At 39.2% G+C, this 22249-nt stretch overlaps 1 protein-coding gene across 2 annotated transcripts; it reads right to left on the bottom strand.

Moving 5' to 3' along the window:
* Positions 1-1310: 1310 nt before the first annotated feature.
* Positions 1311-19614, bottom strand: oga (O-GlcNAcase). 2 transcript variants are annotated; one of them, XM_088915431.1, is made up of 17 exons: positions 18933-19614; positions 17385-17436; positions 15725-15822; positions 15400-15530; positions 13239-13410; positions 12720-12818; positions 12161-12445; positions 11673-11831; positions 10869-11515; positions 10250-10424; positions 8069-8122; positions 6324-6409; positions 5084-5188; positions 4292-4380; positions 3730-3922; positions 3148-3307; positions 1311-2610 (listed from the first exon to the last, which is right to left on the bottom strand). In XM_088915431.1, the coding sequence occupies exons 1-17, from the start codon at positions 19096-19098 to the stop codon at positions 2474-2476; spliced, it is 2808 nt and encodes a 935-aa protein (XP_088771557.1). In that variant the 5' UTR covers positions 19099-19614; the 3' UTR covers positions 1311-2473. The 2 variants fall into 2 exon arrangements, with proteins under 2 accessions (XP_088771557.1, XP_088771558.1); XM_088915432.1 differs by lacking the exon at positions 8069-8122.
* Between the last annotated feature and the right edge of the window lie 2635 nt (positions 19615-22249).

Here is a 22249-nt window from a genome sequence, read left to right as displayed (position 1 = left end):
ATGGCCAAATTATATTCTGGTTGATCTAAATCATGTTAGTTGGACAACTGGATGGGTGAGATGTAGAGGTGGTTCAAATTAAATATTTTTATTGAAATTACGTTAGGTGATCACATTAAGAATTAAAACATGGTTCACTAGTTTAACTTACGCTGTGTAAGATTACCCCTAAGAGCATATCGGCCATACCCTTTAGGAGATCATCAGTGAAAAACTTGTTACTGAATTTTCTTTAGGTTTAGCAAAACAAGAACAAGGCCATGCCTCGTGATACAAAGTCTTCACCTAATGGTTTAATCAGGTAATGAAACACAAGTGAGCACTATAATAAAACTAGATTACAACCATGTAGTCAACATACATATAAGAAACTCTGAAATGTATAATTGTTTTTTTTACATCAAAAGAAAAGTAATGTAATTTCAGTACATAATTCCATTAAGAAAGCAGAAATAATTGCATTTTCTTCAATTCAACTAAGAAAAATGTGCCTTTCTTAAGCTTTCAAAGATGGGTATAAAATTGAAGTCATCCCAACCCGCAATGAAATGGAGAAAATCAATGACATCCTTATAGCAGGAATAATCCCTCCTCAAATACATTGTCTGAATTCACTGCACTAGATTTCAAATGGTGGAAAAAGTATACGGATTACAATTCCTAAGATAATTCTGCAACATTTTATTTTCCTCAAATATGCAGGAAGAACAAATCCCTCTCAAAACAATAGATCTGCTCTGTGTCTGTAAGTGCTCTTCTGGACTTATTAACCTTATATCATGAAAAGTTACATAAAGAGCTCACTTAATTCCTAAAAGTAGCATTCACCAAATACGGTCTTAACTAATACCTGAAATCACTACACTTTTGTGTAAAAGACAAGCATATACTTGCAACAGGGATAGTCTCCGTGAACACCTCTCTGCAAGTAAGCAGTAATGCATGAAGTTACATCAGCGTGGATCAGGCACAAAAGCATGCTAGATTACAACAGTTCGTGCCACCAAAATATTTAAAAGCCTTAGTAGGTGGGTATGAGTGTGTTAACTGGCTGTTAAGTTTGATATAAAAAATATAATCCTTTGCTTTCTCTTGTGGATATTGATTTTAATTATAGCCATCACGTACTGGGGCACAAGGATGAAATTGAAATAAATTACTCTACAGAGAAGTTACAGACGTCGGCTTCAGCCACGGTATCTTTAGATCTTCTCAAGTCTTTACAAAGCCCCAGGCCCAACTGCAGGGACAGGTCATTTACTTAAAATAAAAATATAACATTCTGTACAACTTAGAAGCAAGGAACCACATTTCACACTTCATCTGTATTATTTATTAGATGTAAAGGATTTGCACATTGTATTTGTAATTTAGTACATAACAATGAAACCCTCTTCTGAAGGTTCTCTGCAGCGAGTGTCCATCAAAAATACATACTATGTACATTCATATACACATACAAATTCCAAATAATAACATGATGTAAGATAGAAAAACAGCCTAAGTCATTCTAGAATAGCAGAACAGATGTTTAGTGATTGATTCAATCTTATGCATTTTTAATGTAAACCCTATCACTTACTGAGCACAACCAAAACTCACCTCACAATAGTATAAATCGTTTACATTCCATAAGCAGTACATGCTTTTCTCTTTAACAAGTCACTACTGATTCTGAGGATGGACCACACTTCAAGGCATCAGGAAGTGAAAGCACCAGAACATTTTGCTGTCTTACCCATGTTCTCCTACAGCTGCTGCTGCTCAGTTTCTTGTGCTTAAGGGCTACATATGTATTCACAAAGATGCGCAACACTCATGGAACTGAAGAAAGGTACCAGTGACCATAAATTTCTCACTTCTTTGTGTAGCCACATTGCTCAGCTCACAGTGTTTAAACTGAGAATTACCAAGCCAGGCAAGATCAGTCATGTGCACAACTACACAAAAGGCTCCCCCAGGTGTGTCATCTCAAGGTCTTCTGCTAGCACTAGAGGCCTTTAGCTCATGTGCCCTTCCACATAAATTACTAAGAGAAAATAACAGTAAAATGTTATAGAGCAATTTGAGGAAGGTTAGACAAGATGACACTTCCAAAGCCAGCTGCTGCAGATGAAAAGGAGATGAGTACTCAGAAAGGCCTAAACCCTTCACACAGTCAAGCTTACATGTTTAAATTACAACAGTGGAGACAGTGGTAGCACCTTGCTTTCAAATCAAAGCACAGATGTCCCTAATTGGCACTGCAGGAAAGCCCAAATAAAGGAGGAGTTTCAATTTAACAAATGCATTTTGTAATTAAGGGCAGATTTTAAAAACATTAACTTGCACCTACTGATAGTAGTGGTACTATATATGTACACCTTTTTACGCCTTTTGTGGTTTTAAAGGTGGCAAACATGTAGGCCTATTCACAATGAAGCTTTGTACAGTTTTCATTGCAATATTCATTTACTTCACATTCAGCTGGGGTTCACAGGCTCCTTCCCATAATAATCACATCTTTTGGGAATCCCTCCATTTTTGCAACTTCAAAGCAGCCCAATTTGCTGTAGAAGTCCAACATTCTTTTATCGTTTTGCCTCACTTCACAAAAGGCACCATGGGACCCTGTGTAGAGAAAAGGCATTTCAGTCAGCACCAAAAAATTATGCTGTTAAAATTTCAGAGCAGATTTCTGAGCCATCGTTAACCCTATAATTGCTATGTAATGAATGCAGAATTGATTTTTCAGTTTCAAAGATTTACGTTTTTTCAGTGTCATTTAAGCTCCCTGAACTTCATCTGTAATGTTATAATTGTAAGACCAAGAAAATAGTTTGCAATATCTGTCTTACTCCAAACCTTGTTTATGTGATAAGTAGGAGTGACTTAGGTGAGACCACCCTGACAGATGAAAGACACATGATAGACATTCCTAAAATTTCAGCCTACACAAATCAAAGCTTTTAACCAAAGCCAGTACAATATAACATTTTTACCAAAACTGTCACAGTGTGGAGAAAAAATGTGAAAGTCAAGAGACCCATGCTTTTAGTATGCAGAGAGTTGTTGCATCAGATTGCAAAGGCAAATAAACAGGTCACGATAACCTTGCAGCTAGGCTGGGAAAAATTAGAAGAATCACAGCTCCAGTGATTCACCTACCATTGGCTTTCAGTGACGAAAGCAGGCAGCCCATCATGCTCTTGGCCACACTAGGGTCAGTGACCTTTGTGTGGATGTCCACTTTGATCAGAGAAGGGAAATTGCTGAGGAATGATTCAGGCAGGCCCTCCTGCTCTTCATGGAAACTCAACATCATTTTCTAGAAAACAAGGAAATAAAACACAAAACACATAGTAATAACCATATAAATGACTATGAGGCCATTAAAATATTTGATAGAATTTGGCAGTAGTGTGGAGTAACGCTTAGGGCTCCAAACTGAAAAATCTAGGCGCAACACTGATGGCTTCTGTAAAATGACCAGCTCTATATGTTAACTTTCCTGATTGCCATTAAAAAAAATCTAAATTGGATTAACTACTTTTACTTGAAAAGAACAAAAATAGTTTGTTAATAAATCTAGTTTACTAAAAATAACAACTCTTCATTTTTAATTTTAAGTAATCTTAAGTTTTAAATTTTTAAATTATTACTGATGTAATAATTTTGTGTATCACAAAATATATATATATAACACTGATGGTATGATTTTCTCCCTGAGGCCACCCAGATGATACTGACCTCTGCCTCAGAGAGATCTTTCTCAACATCTGGTTTAATGTATTTCTCCTGCATCGTTGGGATCCAGCTCATCTTGCACTTTTTCACAAAGGGTTTGACGTCAACTGTCCCAAGAGCATAGCCACAGATTCCTTCTTCATCCTCCAGGACAAAGCCATAATCTGGGCTCAACGTCAAGAAGCCTCCCACTAACCTGAGTGACAACAAATTAACACTGTGAAGCATTCATGTGGTATCAGTTTAAATTTCACATTTAAAGTTAAAAAATAGTTCTTACAGTTCAATGTCCATGATTCAGACAGTGCACATACGTCTGCTTTGCACATAAACCCTTCATTGCCAAGGTAGCACAGTCTCATATGAATTAAATGCATTTCTATTAGGTTACTTCTGGAAAACTAAAAGCCTTTGTATATGAGAAGAAACACTCAGGTTACATTTTCTGTATTGTACAGAATTTGTTCAAGGAGTGCGGTCTAAAACTACAGTTAAAGTAAATAACTATTAAATATTAGTTAAGCAATGGTGCAAAACCCCTAAAATCTAATTAGACAGAACCTACCTGTCTCCAATTAAATCTGGCTGCTCTGAGAAAGGAACCCCATCTATTCCTTCGTTAAATATTTCTCTGCATATCTTGTACACAGCAGGCTGGGAAAAAGAAAATCAATCAACAACATTTTAGAAGACTACGAGAGAAACAGTGGTTCACACAACTGTTTTCAACACAGGCCCTCCCAGGAGTCCCCCACACAAGACCAGCTTTCAGTCTTGCCAACTCTGAAGATGCATTCAAGTAGAGCGACTGCTGACAAGGCACAGTTCACCATAAGCATCTCAGCTGAACCCCAGGGCAGAAACCAGAAAGTAATTGGGGAGAAACAGATTCTAAAGATGATTTTTATTTTGCTGCTGTACAAGCCTTTGAAATTGTTCTGTAAAAAAGTTTAAAAAGACCATTTTTCATTTAATCTTTTGTAAGAAACATACATCATACTTTCTACATTATTAATGATTGTATAATTCCAACTAAAATATTCAAAAATGGTAACATAAAGAGCATTTTACTACTTTATATAAAAGGCTTTTTTCATGTTGTTGTTTTTGTTCCAATTAAAGAAACTCCTACAAAGCTGCTAAAAACTGATTTAATAGTGACACTTAAAAGTAGCACAAAAGTAAGCCATCTGCAAAAACATATCATAACAAATTTAAAACACACAACTGCGAAATTACCCTCAAAGAGCCCACTTATGCACATCAGTGATTTAAATGATGAAACAGTCTTAGACTGTCATCACAAAACCTAATGAAATAACAGTGCACATGCATTAGAAAGTTAAATCCCACTAACCTCATCTTTTGCAAAGTATGGCCTTATGGAATAAATTTTAGAGGTTGGCATAGCAGGCGGAGGCTGGTAGAAAAGGTCATTTGCCCCATCAATTGGCAACAATCGCTGTGAAAATTAAATATTATTTAGGAAACTTGGCATATAAATGCAGCACTGCCTTGATCTGCTGCAGTGCTTGTCCTTACAACATTTAGTCTGCTATTGCTGTACAAACCTTATACCAAAAGGGCTAGCTAGTCAATCCCTGGACTGACATCGGTTCTAAGGAGCCCATGTGGAAAACACTGAAATGCCAATACTTTTTTTTTTATGGTGTTTCAGTTTGTAACATCAATAGCAAATTTGAACACATTTCTAGAGCTTTTTATCAGAGCAGGTATTGCAAAATGATTTGAAAAAGGAAAACAAAACATCTGAGTGGGGAGGCTTGGTCTGAAAAGGGACTAACTGGCTAAAGGAGATGCTCCTTCCCATTTGCAAGGCATCGCAAATCGCTGCGCCAACATTCCTGTAGAGAGAAGCAATGATGCAGGGGCAGGAGGGTTTGGAAAACTCCATGAACAAACTCCGATAACACAAACAACAGAGCTGATCCCAGTACCATGTCAATGGAAATTGTAACTATGAAGTTAATTATTTTTAAAACTACCCAAAGCATAACAAAATCGGCTGTGAGGAACGCACTATACCGAGAGCTGGGTAGGAACAGTATTTCTATCCTATTGATCATGGAGCTCTCTCGCAGGAGCGCATGCTTGCGTACTCGCAGGCGCGTCAGTGCAAACGCTTGCGCAAGGGGATAATTAGCGCTGTGCTTCCTGCAAAGAAATGAAATGTCATGAAGATAAAACCCTAGCCACGCTGCGCTCTCGCTGGCGCCTGGGAAAAGCAGAATCGCCTTTGGGCAGTCGCTGAAAGAAATCAAACTTGAAATTATTTTAATCAGATTAGGATTATCATCATGCCAAATCTTTATTTTTGGGGAGTTAATCCATTCCCCCTTATTTGAAACCTTTAACAGTGTAAATTATTTCCGATTTGAAATACTCAGCTATGTGAGAATTCTGGGCTTTTATTATTCCCACTCATGTTATGGTTGTTTTAAGTGGGAAAGGATTAATAACCATTAGGGCCAAAACAGGAAACAATCAGCACACCTTCAACAGACCAATCCTTCCGTTTCAGTGCCATACCATTGCTTTTAAATTGAACAATCAGTTGTGAATTCAATATTGGATACCTGGAACTCTCCTGCTAGACCGCCCCTAAAGGCCCAAGGCTCTTGGTCTCCACTTAAGAACTGTGCTGATGATTGACTACGACACCCTGTTGAGATCAGATCCAAGCGGAGAACGTTACGTGAGGGGGCGCTTTCCGAAAGAATGAGGGAAAGGGGGACTGGGGGAAGAAGTGTCTATTTCCAATAACTTCAAAGAAAATTCAAATTAGCCTTAAACAGTTCTATTGTTTTTCCTATACATACTCAACTGAACTACAGAAGTGAACCTTGGGGCTCTAACAACTAAAGCTTACACTTACATCAAAAACAAATCTGAAAAAAATCAGATCTAAAATGTGTTTGAAGTACTGATCTATTCGAGACCCTGGTGCAGCACATTCATTTACAAACATTACAATGCTACTTATATATCACAATCAAATTCTCCAAGGATTTTTTTCAAATTATTTTAAAAAATTAATGTATAATACTGGACCAGTTTAAAAGACTGCTACAGAACAGCCTTGCAAACATCTGAGTTTATTTAGAAAATCTTCAGTTCTTTTAAAAGAACACTGTCAGGGATGTATTTTTTTTTGCATTTCTTAAAAGCTTTCAAAAACAAATTTTCAATATTATCTCATGTGAAACTTCTTTTTACAATTAATCTGGAGATGAAGATAATGTAAAAGACAATCCTAAGTGTGGTTTATTGGTGAAAAGAGTCAAAATTACAGGGCCCATATTTCCTTGCACAGTATTATGTGAAAACCTGTGCTACGAGTGAGAACCTGTCTTAGATTTGAATAAACAAGGGGAAATCACCAGAAAGGACTGTTGTGAAGCTAGTATGCTTGAATCATTAAAGCCCCTGAATTATCACACTTCATCTGAAGTCACATTTTAAAATATCTGGTCTTGTCACATGACTACCAAAAATGAAGATCAAACCCATGTGTTCTGCTAGAAAATGCACAGAAACAGCATCTTTGTTTCAGATTTTTGGTCAAAATGTTCCAAACCAACTCTAGAACTCAGAGACAATTCAATCTGTATACAGGTCAAGGGTCTGCCACTGTTATGGTACAGACATAATCAAATATGAGACTGAAGGCAGGGGGAAAGGTAGCAAAACTGAACCATTTGACAGGTACACCTGTTACTTCATTTAAATGGGAAAAGGTTAAACTATAGATGTCAACTAGTCTCCTTCTGATTTTTTAAGCTGAGTACTAAAAAGTTAAGGGGTATCTCCTTTTCAAGTCATGCAACAGGACGTATGCAGCGCAAAGGCAGGATAAACACTCCTGCACCAAATTTGATTCACCAAAACCTAAGCGATGAGCTAGCAAGACACAACCCCTAAAAGCACAATTTAAGAAGAATTCAAACTTAAAAAAGATCCTGAAAAACACTAGTGAGCATAATGCATTGGAAATTCATTTTCTCAAAACAACTAGACCATGAAAGGAGAGTAGAGGGGAGACTTCTGAGAATCTTTAAAGATCTCTATGAATTCTGCTTAGAAGGCACATTAGAGGCTGTGTCAGAATTAGCTCACTAGGCCTAATAATAGAAAAAAAACATGTTAGGGTAAGCTGTCAGAGGAAAAAAAAGTTATTTCTTATTTGAAATTTCGCTGCGCAAATGTGACTTCATTTTGAATACATTCTAATCTTACTGAAGGACAATAAGTTCTGTAAAATTCTCATATCACACTTGAATAACTAAAAACCCGTAACACAAAACACCAGCATTGTGCATACATCGGCCATTGTCCCTCCAATAGCAGTAGAAACTTGTGCAGAGGATTCTTCCATCTGTACACAGTGAAGGAAGAAAACAATAGAAGAGGTTATTAGTAATTGTTCAAAGCACAAAATCAGTGACACTCTGACAGTCTGCTGTCTGCACTTGTTCAATGGGGGACAAAGCATGGACTACCCCAAAACTTTGATGGACAAATGTGATCTGCTCAAATAAACATATAAGATAGGTTACATTTACAGGGAGTAGGTTACTAACGCCTCAGTTCCAGCTTCACACCTAATCTTCTAATTAATCTTCTTTTTTGTAAACTTCAGAGATGCTAGGTAATAGTTCCCTTTAAATAAAAAACCTGCATTAAGCATCTATTAAAATAATATTGGTCGCAAAGGCTATAATGATGAATGAATTCTCCCTTCTTTAAATGGGGATAATTAAGTGATGAGTTTTCCGAAGTGCTTCATGTTTATACATGAAAGCCACACCATCTCTCAAGCCTATGGCATAAGCGTGAGACATGAGTATCAGGACAGGGGAGATGAATAGTTACATAAACATTTTCACTGCCTTACACACTTCATAAGGAATTTTAAAATACATTTACAGTTGGATTTTAAAATGGCTGTTGTGTCTATGACCTACTAGTATTTTTAAAAAAGGTCCTGTTGTATCCATCACCCTTAAATGATATTCTTTACTCTGACCTGAATATAATTACCACATGTCCATCTCCTAATCCACCCCACTGCATTACTCAATATTGTTGTACCAAACCCTGTTTCTGCAGTGGTCCAACCAGCTTCTATTGCTGCCTGCTGTGTAAATAATTGCAAGTCCTCAGCTTTCCTTAGAGCTGGCTAGAAACCTGTGAATGAAATGAGGTTACTACTGTAACCCAGGCCATGCTGGTGCTTTAAAGAATCTAAGCTGCTTCCAACAGTGATACCTCATTTTAAATCCAATTGATTCTAACTGTAGCAGTTCCCAGTACTTTTGGATTCAATTTCCACTGGTCAATCATCTTATGTGCTTAATTGACAGCTGTTATAGACAAACAGCTCAGAAATCACCAAGAACAATACATTAAGTTTAGTAACCATTGCTTTGTGTAGAAGAACACTGTGATTAAAAGTGAATTCAAATAAGCCCTGGGTACACTTCTACAGTTAGGAAATCAAAAGCACAGAGGATCTCTGTGGTGAGCTTGCAATTGCCTGTATCTTCCACTTTAAAAATACACTTCTTCTCACCAGATACAATCTGGAAAGAAGATGTGGAGAACATATTCAAAGACTGATGGTCAACCCACCAGACCAGAGGCTGAATTACATTTATTTATCTTTAATTTCCCCCCTTAGCCTTTTAGACTTTTGCACCAGAATAGCCTTACAGAGCCTTCAATTTGAAGCTCGCATGCGCGCTAGGGCGGAAGGGATCGACTTTCCTTCCTGACCAGGCCCTTAATCAAGAGAGAGAGATGACAGCAGGTGTTACTGTATAAACACAGCAATGTTACCGGACACAGCAAGCAGCAGGGTCTACTGGCATGATGACCACTATTCAGTTTCCAATGTTTTTCCATTGATTAAAGCTTCCTGAAATTGCTGTGTAACAGCAGGATTGAGCTGGGCATTGGCAATGAAAGGAGCAGGCCTACAGTGCAGTCAGCATTCAGTCAGGCAGAAGAAGGTTTGTACACAAAATAAAAATATATACAATGCAGCCTGTAACCCAAACTAGTGAATATATTAGCCCAAGAAATGTTAAAAGGTTTGTCAAGTGAAGGTGTGCTAGAAGTGTGCATGTACATGTGAGACTTTACAATTGGCACCTTTAAAAAATCTCATCTGTTGATTTAAAAATAACACGTCTTTTATGTTAAAATGTAAAAAGGCTTTGCAATGTTCAAAAGACATTATTTTGAAATGAGTAATGTAACACAAGAACCAGTTTTTAAATGACAATTGTCATTCCAGAATTTCTCAACAGAAATGAATGAACTTTGAGACAGAGCCAAATGTTTTCCAGTAATGTGTAATAAGAGATTATCTTTCAATCTTAAAGAATGCATCTGTTCTAAAAAAGTACAGGCTTTTCAATGGCTTGTTTTATTTCATGGGCTAATGAAAAATGTAAAGCCCTGCTATTGTCACAAGCATGGTATCTGGATCTATACCTACCTAACCACTGAACAAATGATTTCACCATTGAGATGATACTCTTTATATCCCAGATGTAGGGATATAGATCGTAGAGTATTGTCCTGTTGGCAGAGTTTGAGAGTCGGGTGAACATTTGGATGACTGAACAACACATTTCCTCAAACGTCTCCGCACGCGACTGCCATTCTGCAACCTGCAAAAACCCACAGAAGCAGACTTTAAAACTTCTAGAAACATGGCATTTGTAGTGTTTTGTAGCATTTACAATTATTGCTGAAACCTGCGCTACAACGGCATACACCATTTTATATAGTTAACTCATTTCAGATTGTTAATCAGAATCACCTTGATGGACAATTTCTAAAACTCATCGGGCACAGTGATGATGCAAAGTACTCCATTCGGTTTCAGGCACCAATACTATCTTTGACTAGAACTAATATGAAACAAGATTCATACATATTACTTTTCATTTTGAAAACTTTTTTCCAAGGTAATAATAGCTTTGAACTTACTTTACATTTAACCTCGAGAATGCATTAAGTTAGGTATCCCATTACAGCCCAATCACTTAATTTAGGAAATAATGTTAATAGAAAACTAAACACTGAAGTGCCAAAACGGCGTCCATGCTCACCTTTTCAGGTTCCTTCCTTTTGGAGTTGACGCTGACGACACTGCTGTTGGCCCTGAGCCAGTTGAACTCCTTCAGCATCTGCACAGCCTTGGGACCATGCTCATAGGGCAGGTAGAAGAGCTCTGCCAGAAGAGTGAGGTCCTCCAGCGTCAGCGCCTCCGCTGTGTACAGAGGCTTCTCATTGGGGCCTGGCACAAAGGTCTCTTTGTTTAACTGATCGTCAGTCTGCATGGGGGCAATGTCACTTCCTGAGTCCTCCTGAATGGACATCTCTGGGGACTTGGACTCCGCAATGCTCTCTTTGTCAGTGTCCATGGGCTTCAGTTCCTCCGTCATCTTTGCCTTCACGATTTCTGTCAGGATCTGGTTGACATTCTTGGTGTCTGGTTCATCCTGCTTCTCCACCACCATCTCCATGGGTTCTTCGTCTGACTGCAGCAACAACTGCTCCTTCTTCTCCACCTCGACCTCTTCCTCCTCTTCCTCCTTGCCCAGTGGCTGGGGCTCCTCACTAAGTGCCGCCCCCTGACTCATGATTGGCTGCTGGTAGACAGTGGTCACGGTTGTGGAGGATCCAAGATTTGGTGCCCCTAGGGAGGCCACATCTAGAGCTGAGCTCTTTGCTCCACTGTGAGGTACCTGCCGACCTATCAAATAGAAAGCCAATCATGTTCATAACTGAGCTTCTAAAGTCAGTTAATAAATTATCATGCTCCATCATTTTTCTTACCTGCATTTAAATCCCCACCTCCCTGCCCATCTTTTAACTCAGAAAATTAATTAAAAAAACAAGATGCTACATACTGTTATACTGATGTGGCACTCCAAATTCCCCCAGCCACTCTGTTAGGGCAAGTTTGAGGGCCAGCTGTGGACTGTAGAGCATATCTGTCTCCAGTTCTTCATCACTCCCTTCATTCTCCAGCTTGATCTGAATAGACACTGTGCTGTCCTCGCTGTCTGCTGTGAGAAAAACACACAACAGAACAGTGTGATAAAGGCCAGCTCATACCAGTGGCTAATGAAGCCATGCCACTCTGGCAGGGTCTAGACTATTAACCCTGTGCATGATTAGTAGAGGATATTTGTCACATGCGAAATGTTCAGTTATGTTTCAATGCTGGAATCTTCAACGATGGCCTTGTATACAACAAATGAATCACCACATGAATGTACTTTAAAGCCACATATATTTTTTTTTAAATGGGCTACAAAGTGTTACAGAGAACAAACTAAAAATGAGCTAAACTACTAACGAACTTCCTATAGACTCAATACACAGCAGTACTTACTCATAACAACATCTTTTCGCACTCCATTCATGTTGGATTTGTACCAGGTGGCCAGGGTATGGATGGCCACAAAGTTGGATTCAAATTCACAGTTGGGGTTGGTAAGGACCCCCTTAAGTCTGGGAATGAGTTCTGTGGACCTGCCCTTATACGGACCCAGAAAGAGTCTCTTTTGGTCATAGTCATTGGCATGAATGTTGTCCCAGATAACTGGAGCTCTCTTCAAAATTTTGGATACCTCTTCAATGGACTCCACTGTAATGTCTTTTGACACTACTTTAGGACCTGTCAAAACCATTCAGAAATTATATATGATTAAAACCCACACATACATCACACACATTCCAAAACAATGACCCGAGTTCTACACTACAACAGAAGTAAAGCCACACAAAACTCTACCTTTTGTTTACCAGCTAAAACACCACATAAAATATTTTTATTTTCTCAATATTAACAACACAGCGATGACGAGAACATTTTCTGGTCCGTAGAACAATGCATTATGAATCACAACAAAAAAAACAGTGGAAAAATTGCATCTCTAATGTATCCTCACCTGTCCACAGCACCTGAATACCTGGAAGCAGCTTTTCACCAACTGTCCTCAGATAAGGAGATTGAGATACATTTGGATAACAGAAGGTTCCACAGTATTCTGTTACAGACACACAAAATAAATTAAAAATAGTAAAACAGTTAAGCTTTTCAGTTTATATGCTTTTCATCTCAAGATCTTGAGAGAATTACTATGAATTGTTTTACTAACATATATGTTAGTGATACATGTACAAATTTGTGGATTACTATTTTAGCTTTTACACATTGCAACTTTTAGTTTATTACTTTTTTAACTGCCACCAGCAAAAAAAAATTCAGACATTAATGTTGTAATTTCTGATTAGGTCATCAGATTATATAAAATACGTGACAAGACCTCCAAATTAGCTTCATGCTGTTGAAGCAGCACTGTCCATGAGAATACTTGGTTAAAGCTAATTTCACTTTCTAAAATGGGGTGGAAACCCCACTCATGAGAGCAATGAGAGATCACACGTCAACATGCTTATATTCTCACCTGTAGGGCAGAACAAAAAAGACTCAGGTTCTCCCAAATACTGGAAGATCTCATTTGTGATGGAGACCTGGGCATGTGCAAATGAACTGAAAACCTCCTTGTCTGCTGGGCACATGTTGTGATCAATGTCATCAAACAACAAAGCAAAGGACTTGCATCCAAACTGAGAGACCTAGCAAAAGAAAGATAAGACTGAAATCAAAAACACCTCAGTCTCCAAAAACACTTACACTGTGCACATGTTGAGCACTCAACATTAATGACACAGATGCCATGAGTTCAAGTGTGGGTCATATTGTGCAGAATTGGCCCAGTGCCAACAGAGATATAGTGGAGATTAGTCACAGTTCTCTAGACTCCCTGTGAAACAGCAGCTGCTGTGACTTCTTAGCTGCCTAAAGACTGGTGGTGATGTCACAGAGGGAAACACCACCACTGCACTTGGCCAAGGGTGCCTGCCAGCGGCTGGAGGCAGCAACCAACCTCAGAGGTGCACTGCCAACAGGATCAGCAGTGCCAAGGTACGCTGATCACAGGGAGCAGTTGAGAAATGGTACCCCCCCCCCCCCCCCCAGGGAGGACTCTGGACATTTCCCCATAGAAATTGTTTCCTTTTTTTATACATACCTTTCCTAAATGCATTCTGAGATTATTTTTTACACACATTGTTTTCCCTGTTTAAGAGTGCAGTGAAAATTACTCAATTCAAGCAAAACAAATTAGTCGCTTGAAAATGTTTGTCAAAGCAAATGCCTTCTATGACTCTTAAACCTTTTTCAGTGATTCAAATCGTACATCTAGAACTGTACAAAGAACTACTCTGCACTGAAGCTCTGCAGTTCATGCAAGGTTCCAATTCTGATTTTGAAGTCTTTCAAATTCGGTTATCTGTACTCTGAATGTCTAAGATGTTTTGAATATAACTATTTTCTTTTATAGTTATAGTTTACAGCATGGGGGTGAGGAGTTTAATTTCTTCTTTGTATGCAATTAACAAGAGAACTCTGCTACATCAAAATTTTGAATATCCACATATTGTTTCATGTTCTAATCGATTATACACTCATATATACAAATTACAGTCTGTAAATTGCACAATCTGAAACAAACAACAACCACAAGTGTGAATGATCTTGTTTTAGTTGACTTCCTTGCTGTTCTGCCAGAACACTATCACTGGATTAAATTCAGGATCTGATATCCATTCTTGATCCATCATCAAACAGTCACTAATTCCTGGTGTGGCTCACAGCCACCTGGATCCAACCCTGGAAGCACAGGGAGCAAGGCAGGGCCACACCCTGGACAGGATGCCAGTCCATTGTTGGACACAGACTTATGGACAATTTATAAATTTATGTTTATAAATAATATTTATGTTTATTAAATTTATTAAATAAATGTATGTTTATTTTTTGTTCTTTTTCTGAAACCTTCCAATTACTTATGTAGTAAGACAGTGTGAGGTGAAATTACTTCGTTGTTTTGAGATTGTTTAAAATTAAACTGAATTTAAACAATTGTGTAAAAAAAAACAATGAACAGAGCAGTTTTGCTGCCCAGCTTGTAACTTTGTTTCAGGATTAACAAGCACATAGAATACCAAAGTTTTAAAAACGTGAAAAAACACTCTTCCATTTTTTAAATAAATTTTGTATTTTATTGTAAAAAGTATATTTTTTCTGTCAAGAACACCCATGCAATTGGTGCAGATGCCTGTGCTCCTATAAATGTAGAGCTTGCAAATTGTTAAATAATAAAAGACTCAATCAGTAGGCGGCTCTAAGGAGCCCGAGCGCCCTCTTTCACACACAGTTGTAAATTGGGAGCCCACATATAGTTCCTACCTCTGATTTCATGTTGCATGGAAACCTGAAAGCTACAAAATGGCATAAAATTCTAATAGCCCAAATTAAACAGACTTTCAAATTGAAAAGCAGCTTAAAATCCATTATTTTAGAGCTATCCATTGTTAAATTAGAACATATTAAAACAGGAATATCACCTTACAACATCTTAACACCCACTGCCACACTGGATCAATTTCAGTACTTTTACATGTTGCTCCTTGTACATTTCTGCTATATATCCAACTTTAGATGGAGTGGGAGTTAAGTCTCTAAAGAGTTTATCTCAAACACCAAGAAGTACACAAACTCACCTGATCTAACTTCCGCTTTAATGTTGAAACCTCTTTCTGGTTGGAAAATGTTATATCGAGACCAGGGGAGATAGCGTAGATAAATTCAATTCCGTGCTCCTTTGCAGCAGCAATAAGGGTCATAAGTTGCTCTTAAAGGGGGATAAAATAAAATGTTTAGATGTTATCTTATTAACATTCATACGATAACAGACTCAGCAGATTATGAATTGTGCCACATACTATGACATGAAAAATACTCACATACACATAGGTATTGTGATCATTTCCTAATCCCAGGATCTCAATGTGTTTTACACAATCTAAGATCTGATTTAGTTCTTACCTGCTTCTTCCACTGAATACATCTCCCTCCAAAACATCCTGTGCTTATAGTCATCTTTTGGTGCATAAAGGTACGTATTCAGTCCCCATTTCTGTAGTCTGAATAAAGAAAAGAAATGCTGTCTTTACACAATTTCATCAATAAAACAGGCTACTGGAAATGACTGCTCCACTTTCCATTAATAGGACAGATCTCAACTTAACACTGTTTTATCATTTACATGATAAATGTAAACTAACATAGGGTTAGGGATACATTTTGAAAATGTCTTTGCAGGACACAATCACAAAACAGAAAGCTATTTGGTGATTTCAGTGATGGGCAATGATGGGCCTCAAAGGCTGGAGGGGATCGTAGTTTTCTTTCCACATGAGCTGTCAATTACTTGACAGACGTGAACAAAATACTACTGCTTCACAGCTCCACTGTGCTGCATTTCATCCTGACTGGGGAAGAGTTTTTATGACCCTCCTCCCAGCATCTGAATGACGCTTTCATTGGGTGCTCTGATTCCTTCCCGCCTCCCAAAGCCATGCGCAGACTACTCTAAGTTAGTTCAAGGGAATTGCATACTTGCAGGATCATGTTTCGAGTACAATCAGTATTGTCTACATGTCAATCGACCTAGTAAATGTGCAAAACCAGGATCAAGGCTACCCAACACCACATGATAAAACACTAACCACATCATATAAATGGTTCTAAATGAGCATGTGATTCCAAATCGAATAATACATGCTGAAGTTGCCACTGGAAGGTGTGTTACACGAAAAAGTTCACTATCTGGAAATGGAGACATACAGAAGTTCTCGCACGCAGCCGTTTTGCAATCCAGAGTTCCAATGCAAATGCTTAGAACAGTGTCTGTATTTGCATTTATCATTTATTCATCGGTTTTCTAACTTTCTTCCAATTCAGAGTGTAAAGGGAGCCAAACCCCATTCCCACAAGTAGCAGCTGCAAGACAGGGTACACCATGGATGGGACAACAGTCTATTGCAGGAGAGATAATGCTCACTCACTACTATGGCTTTCCCAAAAGGCAACTAAACTACCAGTATGTTTTTTTGGACTATGGGAGGAAATCGGAGCACCCAGAGGAAACCTACGTGAACACAAGTGTAACACAGAAACTCCGCACAGACAGTACCCCAGGTCCAGAACTGAACCTGGGGCCCAGTGCTGTGAGGCAGCTAACCACCACACCACCTCCATTTATCATTTAGTTTTATCAAATATATTACTTTAATAGTCATGCCTTTCTGTACGTATTTTCTCATTTTCATGATAGATTATATACAGTCTTCACCATTTCCAAAGACAGAATTAACTACTTTGTATTGCCATTTTTTAGTAGAATACAAAAACTGTTTGTACACAAGTTTTGGATGTGTGATTTTCCAAAAAGCAAATTATATGAAATCAGAAGATGGATTTTATCAGAATGTTGAAATCTGACTTTGAAAAACTGGTAAATGCCCATTATTAACAGTTTGAAATCTATTGCTTGTGCTACAGTAAGCACACCAGGGAGACAATGTCTATTGTGCTACTTGTAGAAAGTATGGTCATTCAGATTAGGATTATTTATAGCTTTTCATCACTGGATCACGCATCATAAATCTTTAGGCCTTAAAAAATACAAATACCAACAGGTTACCTCCTGAAAAGCTCTTTCCTTTGTTCCATAGTCCATGGGCGCCCATAGAAACCTGTGCAAAACAGAAGAGCACCAGTGTTTTTTTCTTACTGCCATGGCAAAACAACATTCTTACCACAGCTAGCAGCTGACAAGCACCCCTCAAAACCACTGCCAGCACACCCAGCATACATTAATATGGCTGCTTTTTGCAAAGGTAGTTTTACAATCAGTAAAATGGCAGTTTTTAGTTTGATATAGGATTGTAGCATGCCAATATACTGTAAGGCATGGAAGTGGAAACTTTTAGTGGTAATAGGATTTTAGCTTACTGGCACATGAGAAAAAAGCAGGGGTTCATTCACTGTCAGGGGGAAATACACTTAACTATATTAATGGAGAGCATAAACTAAAAATGCATTGACATCACAGAGGCTTGGAAACTGGAAACACTGAGAAAAAGAACGGACTGCAGCACCAATACCTGTCTCGATTTCCGTAATCACACACAAGCCCAAAGGAGCAAAGAATGTTGTAAAGCCTTTATTTCGTCTCTTACTGGATACAACGACTTAAAACCCAAATATGATATTCAGTGGGAGTTTATATAGACCTTAATTTGTACTAACGTAAAATGCCATCAAATAAATGGCACAGAGCACATTATATTAGCATCTTGTACTCTCAAGCTGAGCTTCTCTAGCAGAAAAGCAAAGGCACTAAGTAATGCTCTTCTGAAGAACTCGATACCTCTGCACGCCACCTGTACAAATCATCTGATTTTTCATACGGAAAATACTGTCTAAAGAAAACTCTTAATTCCACAGGTTATAAGCTTCTCAAAAATTTCATCCGTGCACAGCAGAGCCCTATCTCAAGATACACGGGAAAATACTTCTGCATGCAATTCCTTCTTGTTCTTTGCTTCAGGAAGAAGTAAAGACGACGGGGACTAGTCACACGGAGTTGCAACAAATTATTTGAACACGGAACACAAAGCAACACAATAGCAGAGGAGCAACACTAACTAAATCCTAACGAAAGCTAACAAAACGGGACGTTTTTTTCAACCCGATATGCTACGATACCCACATTAGATTAGCTTCCATTTTGCGTACTCAACATAAATTATAAAAAAAACGTTTAAACGATTCGATAGTAAAAGCACAATTAAGAGGTGTATTTAGTTTGGCTGGTAATAAATCTCTCATTCAGCCATGACACAGGCTCCAGATTCCTGAATCCCTTTGTGTAAATAAGTACCCCCTTGCCGCAGTTCTAAGTGCACTATCCCCTCCTCCAGAAAATAACAAGTAACATTAACCTTTATCAAGAGAACAAAGGTCAATCTAATATTCGTGGATAGCTTGATAGGCCTAATGGATTCTTAAAAGGCAAAAAAACATACGAATACATCCGGATATAGACCGGCGATTTATCGTACAATGTGTATGCAAAAATAAGACCCTACTCTTCCGGATGTCACAAAAATTATAACGGTCGCGATCTCGGCGTTCTTTTAGTAAGATGGCAATGATCGAGAGCAGAATTGACCGATTTGCTCCTCACCCTCCACTACGCCGCTGATGAATGTCCTGCGACCAGTGGTCTCGGTGCCCAGGCTGGGCTCCTCTACTTGGGTCGGGGCGTCCGCCGCCGCCTCGGCTGCCAGGGGGCTGGGGGTCTGATCGCCATCGGCCGCCTGGGGCTCCGCCGCCTTCTCCTCCTGGACCATGGTCCGGGGCTGCGCGGGGCTGAACGTCAACGAAGTATGCGGGACTCTCGGCTGCAGAAGCGGTTAGCAGGCCATGTAGCGAAGCGGTATGAAGGCAGGTGTCTGAGACTCGGCTGGAGGACGTAACGGGAAGCTGTATTCGTCACACCACCTGGGAGTAGCAGTACCCGCACAGGCCACCCCTGGCAACGGGGAGACGTTTTATTTCTTTCTTCAGAATTGCGTTGAGTGCACGTAATGAGTTCTCGGCTAAAACGACAGTTATTAACGCCTTCTCGGAATTTTCCTCGTTTTCTTAGCTGCAGTACAAGTATGGCTAAATTATTTAAGTCTAGAACATCAATCCTCCCTTTAAAACCTGTACATTGCGATCCGTCACCGGTGCTGTACCTATATCATGAGGCGAAACGTTACTTTTTTAAATTATTTCCCGATTTTTATCGAATTGTTTTCAAGCTGCTTGCCTCCTCCGCTGTGCTCCCACCACTGCTTCCTGTTTACACCAACTGCGCAGCCGCAGAAAACCGGTTCAGACCAGTCCTAACCGGACAGTCCCAGGGAACCCACCAGGCATACGGATTTCAAAATGTTCAATAAGGCTGGTTTTAAAATATCAGCGTCGAAATGTGTTTCCAAATATTTTTTAGAAAATATAAAACACGAATAAATTATTTTAACGTGCTGCTTAAAAAATCAACTCGTTGGTTCTTTGTTGTAGTCGAATATGTGCACATGCGCAGTATGGGTCGGGGAGGAGACGCGCAATTCTTAAAGGGACCGCGTCTTAATTAAACACGAGACAAAGCTGGGTGCGGGATTCTGAGACGCTCAGATTCATTTGCAATATGTGAAAGGTTAGAAAATGAGATGAGGTTATTTATCAACTGCTCAAAAGGTAAAATCCCATCGATTTAATACATTCAGAGTGATTATTTGAGTAAGTTGCAGTATCCCTAGCTGATATATTCTGCTCTGAGAAAATTGGATAAAACCATCATTTTGAGTTTTAATACCTGTTATCAGATGTAGGTGTTGAGACAGGATTTGTTGTTGTGCTGTAGGTTGTCAGAGACATAGGACTGCCACAGGGGACAAAAGTACCCTGACACCCCAAAAGTGAGACAACTCCCAACTAGACACGGACCTGGACTACTACTGTATACCAGACAAGCACTTGATGAAATCCAAATACATAGTGTACATGTAAACCTGCCCTTTTCAGAACCAGAAAAATCAATTTGGGGATTCCAAGGGTGTGTAAACCTGGAAAAGTTATCAATCCTGCTTTGATACAATCAGATATTTTCTCGTCATTCTTTACAGTCTCGATGTCAGCAGCTTTCCTAATAAGGGCACAAGATAAAAATAATAAAAGGGTTCTTATATAGCTATGAGTTTCTTATAGATAAAGTAATCGGTGAAAGGATTAGATTTGTTATTTTAGGGAAAACATTTTTTCTCATCCCATAGTACTTCCTGCAGTGCAGCAAAAGGCCCTGCTTTCATTCTGCCTGCTGGCTATGAGAGCACAGTCTGTCTCTCTCTGGTCTGCCTGTGTCAACCAGTTTCTGTGGTCACTGAGCCTGAACTTCATCAGGGTCGGTTTCTCCACAGGGCCTCACACCCAGGTCAGGTACTTCACCATTGTCTGTTTTCTTTCTAGGGTCCTGTAATATTCTAGTTTGTGTTGTGTTTGTGTTCCAGTGGGTGAGGTAGTGTTGTGCTGTGATCTGTTTGACTCTGATGTGTGTTGTAGCAGTGTTGTCCTGGGGCTGGTTGGTGTCAGTGTGGCTCAAGTCAGTGAGCTTCAGTGGACTCTTCCCTGAGCTCAGTGGGAACCTGCGGTGGTAAGAGTTCTGGTCACTTTTTATTAGGTACAGCCAATATTTAATTTCTCTCTTATGTATAGTTATTAGCAATATTAGCAAAGAAGTGGCCTAATTCAGCCCTGCATGCATTGTTTGTTGTTTTCTGCACATGGAGACTGATTGTGCAGGGCTTCTATGGGGTATCCATCCATCCTTCCATTTTCACTCCGCTTTTCCTGGTGAGGGTCACGGTTGCAGCAGGCCGAGAAGATCAGCCCAGACTTCCCTGTCCTCAGGGACAGATTCCAACTCCTCCTGGGGGATTCCCAGGCGCTCCCAAGCCAGCCGAGGTGTGCCCACACCTGAAGAAGGCTCCACGGCCGAAACGTTGTGTTTTCTCTCTTTTCTTTTCAGCATGGAATAAACCTGTTACTTGTTCATTTGTAGCCTACGCATGCTGGCGCAGCTACCCACCTGAACTACATAAGTGGAAAGGACCTAGCCGGACTAGACCTTGGCAATGGGGTGTCTATTTAGTGTAATTTTTTGCTATCCCCGTACATAGATTTAATGATACCATAGACCTGATCCTCTACACCACTTTGAAGAAGATAATGGCCGTAAGAGTCCTTCATGCCTAATTGAATCAAATGCTTTTTTGAAATCAGTGAAGTAGGACAATATTTTTTCTTTGTTTTCTTGGTGGACATTTTTGTTTGCAGTGTGTGTAAAGTTAAATGTGTAAATCAGACGTGTGGTATTTTGGAAGGAAGATGATCTGACTTTTATTTAGGACACCGTACTCAGTAAGGAAGGCCAATATTTAGGCCTTCATGATACAGCAGAAGACTTTTCCTCAGGGTTACCGGTCACACAGGTGGTGATCAGTCCTTGACTCCAGGACTTCAAGGAAGCTCCCAGCTCCTAGTATGAGATTGAACTGCTTGAGAAGAGCTTGAAGAAAGCTCAGAGGCAGTGGCTCAGCATCTCGTTGTTAACTCCATCGTGACCTTTCAGGGTCTGAGGGGCTGGAGTTTATATCATAGTTCTGATTCTGTGATCGTGGAGTCTAATGGTTGGTTGACTGTGGTTGACCTTTATAGTAAAATGTAGGATTTCGAGTTTGTCATGTATTGTTTAGGTCTAATTTTCTGTGTTCCGGATCTTCAGTAGATATTTTCAAAATGCTTTAATAGACTTTTCAATTTTGGATGGCCACTTCTTCTTGTTTTGATTTATTTAAACATTTTTTTTCCAGAATCAGTTTTAGGTTATTGATTCATTGATTTCTTAGAGCTGTCTGCTTCTGTGTGTTTCTTTTCTTTTTTTAAGGTGTGCTTGTG

This window comes from Atractosteus spatula, chromosome 5, assembly GCF_055471065.1.
Source record: "Atractosteus spatula isolate fAtrSpa1 chromosome 5, fAtrSpa1.hap1, whole genome shotgun sequence".
Lineage (NCBI taxonomy): Eukaryota > Metazoa > Chordata > Actinopteri > Semionotiformes > Lepisosteidae > Atractosteus > Atractosteus spatula.
Note: the sequence above shows the minus strand (reverse complement) of the source record. Positions and strands in the feature narration are given on the sequence as shown.